This window comes from Aplysia californica, unplaced genomic scaffold (genome assembly GCF_000002075.1).
Source record: "Aplysia californica isolate F4 #8 unplaced genomic scaffold, AplCal3.0 scaffold00589, whole genome shotgun sequence".
Classification (NCBI taxonomy): Eukaryota; Metazoa; Mollusca; class Gastropoda; order Aplysiida; family Aplysiidae; genus Aplysia; species Aplysia californica.
The window spans coordinates 370,139-377,049 of record NW_004797859.1 but is presented as its reverse complement, the minus strand read 5'-3'; the positions used below and the strand labels follow the sequence as shown (position 1 = coordinate 377,049).

The 6,911-nt window shown below is 43.0% G+C and overlaps 1 protein-coding gene across 1 annotated transcript in view; it reads left to right on the top strand.

Moving 5' to 3' along the window:
• Positions 1–534: 534 nt before the first annotated feature.
• Positions 535–6,911, top strand: part of LOC101861464 — a gene marked incomplete in the record, with an annotated part of 29,065 nt that continues 22,688 nt past the window's right edge. The window contains 3 exon segments of the mRNA XM_005107270.3: positions 535–3,077; positions 3,589–3,686; positions 5,133–5,317. Of these exon segments, the coding sequence (XP_005107327.2) occupies positions 726–3,077; positions 3,589–3,686; positions 5,133–5,317 (2,635 nt within the window).

Sequence of the window (6,911 nt, the reverse complement as noted above, 5' to 3'; positions counted from 1 at the left end):
TAATAATAATAATAAAAGTAATAATAACAATACAGATCATTTCTATACCGCCAACTTCCGTGCAATACAGCTCTTGGCGGTTTTCAATACCATCATCTTAACACAAATTGTCTTAAATAATAGTGCAAAACAATAAGTAAGCGGATTACAAACAAATAAAAGCAGGGCACTGCCGCACGAGAGTGCAGTCGTTGTCGCTTGCAATCCAGTTATGTCCAAATTTTGAGAAAGCACTTTCCAGAGATGCACCTTTATCATCATCGAAAATTCAGTTTACTGCTATGGTAGAGATTTACAATCTTCTTGCTTTTCGTGATTTTTAATAGGAAGAACTCAACAAAAACTAGATCTAGTTGGAGGGGGGGGGGGTTGTGTCCGGTGTAAAATTACTCAAAGGTACCCAGACGAACTTAAGTGGATCGGTTGCGACACCGACTGTAGCCTATACACTTTGACTTTGACGTGTGTTTTAGTGCGCGTCGGTTTCACACGAAACTCAACGTAGAACCCTCGACACCAAAATTGCGCGTTGCCACTTTCTCGGTGACGTCACGATCTCCCAAGTGTTTTGAGAGCCGCAATGGCCGATGGTGCCTAGCCTAAAGGCAAAAAGCTCTTCGTGCGACGATTGGCGGGGGATCCTTTTTCTGTGTCTATGTATGTTTTGAACAGGTTTGTTGTACATGGCTGATTAGACTATGTAAAGTTCGCCCACCCTTGTCGCTATGGCGGACACAGTGGTGGAGATCGACCGAACGCAAGATACGGTGAGAAAACATGGCCGTAGATCCACCTCTAAAAGTGGCCTTGAAACCAGCCCACAGCTAAGTGAAGATAGAAAAGATAATAAGCGGGCTCCGTGGAACGGTGCTGAACCAGATAAAAAACGTAGACGAAAAACTCAAAACAGATCTCGGTCCTCTGGCAAATTAAGGCGCCATAGGTCTTCCAACGACACGCCCCACAATGAAGTGGTGGAAAGTGTAGAGAGGTACTTGCAACGGCGATCAAAGTCGACGCTATGTGATGAGTTTGGCAACACTGGGGCTAAGGTGGATTTGGCTATCTTCGTAGGGGAGGAATTTCAGCAAGACCAAGCTGATAACAAAACGATCTTTGAGAGAGTTAAGGAAAGAGATACTGCTCGCAAGCAGTCAGCAGACGGGCACGACGAGAAACTCTGCAAACCTATCCGAGAGCCTTCTAAGCCACCTGCAGAGAATGGCTCAGAGGGCGATGGGCAGAAAGTCTCTCCGACATCGAAGGATCATGAACACATTGATTTGACAACCGACTTGTCTCCAGAAAACTCTGTTTCGAAACAAGAAACCAAAAGAGAATCACGCTCCGTGAAGGTCAAGTCAAAACGAAAGAAGCGCCTTTTCAATCAAAGCACGAAACGAGCTCAAGAAGGTGACAGTGATGTCAGTCTAAGCGATGCCGACCAGTCCCCACAAACCTCCTTTGCTCCATACACAGAGGCCACCGGAAAACTGTACACAACTAGAACCCGTTCAGAACCCCCACCTCAAGGTCCGAATCTCAGCGACAACACTAGGATAAAGGAACAAACTGTCATTGGACCCGAAAATGACGTTGTTGCAAAGAAATCAACACATGTCGTGTCTCCTGGAATTTCTCCTAAACAAAAGGAGCGAAAAGACCTCACTAACGAGGACTTACTGTCGACTACCAAGGTTCCCGCCGTGACGGAAAGCAAAGATTTCCCTTCCAAGAACAGCTCACAAATCTCAAATGTAGGTGTCATTGTTGACTCACTCTTAGAAGGTGTGCAGAATCCGCACGTTTCGAAGTCACTAAGTCCCCTGAAGGCAACTCCTACTGAGAGACAAAGCCCTAAAGAAATTGCCTCTCAGCAACAGAAAAAGGCCTCTAGGATCGTTGAGATAATAGGAGCGGAAGGGGCTGAAGTGGGAGAGATTGAGCCACGGGGAAAGACAAAAAACAAGAAGAAAGATAACGAGGATGAAGAGGAGGATGGGGAGGCTGCAGATGAGAAAGCCAAAGGAATTCTGCCTTCGCCTCCTAATAAAAAAGCAGCAGTAGAAAGCAAAAGTGCGTCTTCGTCTCCGTCTTTAGACTCAAGACTACCCTCAAGACAGGAAGGGAAACGGCAGAATGAAAACCCTATAAAAGCTTCTCAACAGCCCCTCTCACCAATCCCAGGCGGCGCTCAAAGCTCGGACTCTATGTTGTCTTCCCCCGGGAGGCCCAAGAAGAAGAAAAAGTCCAAAAAGTCACCGTATTACGGACAGTCGTCATCTGATGAAAAGTTAGCCAAAAGGCGTAGGAGCAAATCGAATGGTTCCAGATGTGCGACACCTGCAGCGTCCAGTAGTGTGTCATTGGCAGCTTCCGACGCCTCGCCTTCGCCGTCACTTGCCAACGACATGAGTCTGCAAGACGTCTCAGAAGAAAAGACTAAACAGGAAGACGTGCGTCCTCAACCGAAAGCTTTTAGGGTCAAGATGAAGAAAAGAAAGCAGGCCAGAGGCAGTGGGGGTGTAGAGATTTCACAGAGTCCCCCACGAACCCCAATTTTCGATGATTCTCCGGACCTTGCCATCGACTCAAGCTCGTCCGCTATCAGTCTAAAACAGCTGAAGAATACGGCTAACGGCGCAGACGAGAAGCAGCCGTGCCCTCAAGGCACTGACTCCAATACCTCGCAAGGAAAGAAGAAAAAGAAAGGCAAAAAGAAACAAAAAGGTGGGGCTGACACAAAGGCATCCGTGTCCCCCGACAGCAGTAAATCCCAAACCTCCAATAAGAGCAGTCCCACGCCATCTCGTGAGACAAGCAAATCGAAAGTAACCGGAAAGAAGAGCAAAAAGCCAGAACAAGACGTCGCAACCACTAAAGCTAAATCTCAGACATCAGTGACCGAGTCTAAGTCAAAGTCGCAGTCGTCCTCCCTCTCGACTGGTCGCTCCAGAGCATGTCCGACTCCGCTGAGACCCAAGTGTAAAACGAACAACGACAACAAGTCGACATGGAGTGCCAAGCGGCGCCGGGTGTGTTCTGAGTCCAGAGGCTTTTTCAACAAAGTGTCCAAGGTAAGCGATTTGGTGATTTTGAAGAGTTAAGGCAGATTGCAAGGTCGGAGGACACCTCCAAAATCGTTTAAACTGTGTCTATGTGTATGTAAAATACATACATTTATAAAGAAAAACAAAACATAAGAGTAACTCTAAACAATCCATTCACACTTGGTGGGAAATTGCTGTAACTTTTATCAACTTGTTGTGGCCATCATTGCATGAACTCACCATAAAATCACCCCATCGTAGTCTCAGATCTCTTTTCTCGCTTAGTACAGGCAGGTAATTGGAAGGCGCATCTATGGTAGGTCCTGTTTCTTTTCTTTTCTTTGTTTCCCATTCTGCCTTTTTCCCAGCGTTAACTGACTTTTATTGTTTCGATCAGCTTCTCTAATTTTACCTCAAACAAAATCGCTTCCTCGAATACCCTGGATGTTACATAACCTCATTTGCACCTGGTCAATCTCGAAGAGGATGTTCGTGAAATCAAATTCATATAATCCTTTCATTTCACCCTCTCCCACAGACTGTTGGCTGCTGTCTCAACAAAATTGCAAAGGATCAGGGGAAGTACAAATTTCCATCAAGAAAGGACCTGTTCGTTCCAGATATCGGTATGGGCAGGTAAGGTCCAATTTCTTGGTGAAACAATGACTTGTCTGTTAACTGTATGTTCTTGGCCTAGGTATTTTTATCCCCCCCCCCCCCCATCTTTTTGGGGGGTCCAGTTTTATCTTTGTCAGTCCTTCTTATACTGTTCTGCGTTCATATATTTTTTTAAAGCTCAACAACATTCTAAAACGTTGTCATTATTGTCATTAATTGTGTATGTGTATCCCTGTATGTTTGATGTATCCCTGATATCTCTTCTCCTTATCATTGCTCTCTCCCTAAAATCTGCCCTTCACCCTGCCACCCCCCCAATGAATGAATGAATGAATAAATGAATGAATGAATGAATAAATGAATGAATGAATGAATGAATGAATGAATGAATGAATGAATGAATGAATGAATGAAATACGAAATACAAACCGACTGCTAACTCCTTGTCACAACCCCGCCACCAACATTGCTCTCATATAGCTCCAATACACCTTTCCTGATACTTAGATCGTCAATCTTATAGTTTAAAAATCTCAGGAGCATCTGCGCACTTTGAGCAAAGCCTTTAACCCTATCCGTATGTTGTGTTTTACTTTTGTATCCGTACGACGTGGGGAACTCTTTGCTACCACTTCCCAACGAGGAAATTTACTCGTTAATCCGATCCGTACGCTTTGCATAGCAGTCTGTCAAAATGATTTTTTTTTTTTTTTAGAAATACTGAAAAAGAGATCTTCGCACAAGAAGTATTCTAAGATGTGAAGAATACAACCCCGGGGGTACAAAATGACCCCAGCGCGTACGGATATGGTTATATGTCCTCAATGAAGAGCGCCATTGGTAGGCCCTACATCATTTCTTTCCGTCTCCTGTTCCTCTGAATTGGTCGTATTTCTTTTTCCCTCGCTTAACGTACATTATGATTTCAATGTGAATCGTTTTAATGAACCTCAAAACTCAAGCCCGTTATCTTCTTCAGACTTTCTATTGTCACTTCTCCTTAGCTTCAAAACTGCTCTTTCTTTGCTATCAAACATCTATCAACCTTAACTCTACTTTTTGAGTACTCTTTAGTAGCACCTCTGATATTCAGCACCAGGCATGCTTATCTCACTTTCTTTTGCCACTCTCCAATAAGATATAAAACCTCTAATCTTCAGCAAATATTGAGAACCTATTCGATTTGCTACTGCCGTGAAACTTTTACTGAAACGAACTAAATTAACGCTAATCGTCTCTGACTGCCTATCTGTTTTTCGGGGTTCAGCGAACAGTGAGTAGAGTTGTTTTTTTATTTCTCTGTCTGTCTGTCTGTCTGTCTGTCTGTCTGTCTGTCTGTCTGTCTGTCTGTCTGTCTCGCTGTCTGTCTATCTGTCTGTCTGTCTATCTGTATGTATGTCAGCTCTTACTAAAAAGAACTAAAACAAACTTCCATCTTATGTGGTCCATTGTATCTCCTCCCAGGCACTGGATTTACCCGCCAGATTCTCAGCCAGACATGTCTCTATTTGATCAAGGGCGTAGACTGGGGAGGGGTCAAGGTCAGCAGGAAGCCGGTCACGTCTCTGATGACGACACATCCCAGATGTTTTCCGCCACTGAGGGCTCTCTCCGGGACGACGCCGGCGGGAGGCAGCGAGGAGCAAAGCGTACTGTGTCTACTCGTCGTTTTGTCTGTCTTGTCTGTCAGTCTGTCTTGTCTGTCAGTCTGTCTGTAATAATAATAATAATAATAATAATAATAATAATAATAATAATAACAAATTGCATTTATGTAGCGCATTTCCACAAAGAAGTGCTCAATGCGCTGTACAATAATATAAAGAACATTATGCAGCGCACAGCTCCTATAGTAATCCTCTTTCTCTCTCTCTCACTCTTTCTCTGTCTCTCTGTCTCTCTGTCTCTCTGTCTCTCTGTCTCTCTGTTTCTCTCTCTCTCTCTCTCTCTCTCTCTCTCTCTCTCTCTCTCACTCTTTCTCTGTCTCTCTGTCTCTCTGTTTCTCTCTCTCTCTCTGTCTCTCTCTCTCTCCCTCTCTCTCTCTCTCTCTCTCTCTCTCTCTCTCTCTCTCTCTGTGCGTGTGTGCCTGTCTGTCTATGTGTCTGTTTGTCTGTCTCTTGGAAGACAGCACGCAAAGTGCACCGAGTATGTCGTTTTATGTCTGTCCTAATAATATTACGAAATATCTGTATGCCTCTCCATATTTGTGTATATTTGTGTATATTTATAGTAACTGTGTGTGTGTGTCTGTCTGTCTATCTGTCTATCCATGTGTCTGTCTATTCATACTATTAATCCAGTCTGTTTGTCTCTCAGGCGGCATTTTAGCAAACAGTAATGTGTTTATCTGTCGTTTTATTGTTTTATATGGCCTCCCATATGGAAACCATTTATCTAAATATGTGTCTGTCTATCTTTTTGTCTGTCTATCTTTGTGGGTGGTTGGCGGGTGTTCTGGTGTGTTGTCCTTCTTCTTTTGTATCAAACATCTATCGCCCTTATCTCTCCTCCTTCTTTTTATGTTTGTTACTCTCTTGTAACACCTCTAATCTTCGGCACTTATATGACCTTATTGCGTTGCAGGAGCCGTAAAAACTTACTAAAACTATCTACCTTTCTATTTGTTCATCTGCTTGTGTATCTGTCGGTCTATCTATATGTGTGTCGACATATCCATGTGTCTGTTTGTTTGTCTGTGTCTGTAAGTTTGTCTGTCTGGTTGTATGCATGCACGTATGTATGTCCCCTTATCTAGCCATGTGTATGTCTATCAGCCCATATGTATGCCTGTCTGTCTGTCTGTTTGACTGTCTGTCTGTGTGTCTGTCTGTTCAGGCACTTACACCTTTCTCCGTTTAATGTTAACTTGAAGTATTAATGCCACATACTTTGTCTTTAATCCTTTGAGGACGCAGCAGATAGAAAATAATACGCCGATTAACAACTAACAACAGACCAAAGGCAATACAACTGCACGTTTCGAAATATTATATATAATATAAACACAAATCAGAAACACCTGTTTGCATATTTCATGGTTTGCATGTTAAGTTGCCTGCCTTATAAAGTTTTATAAATAATATAAAGAAACAGAATTGAACAATTGTTTCGGAACGTTACACTCTTTTTTCTAAGGGCCCCCAAAACAACGCTTCCTTCTTTAAACGTTGTGGAATGACCAGAATGCTCTTATTATTATTATTATTATTATTATTATTATTATTATTATTATTATTATTATTA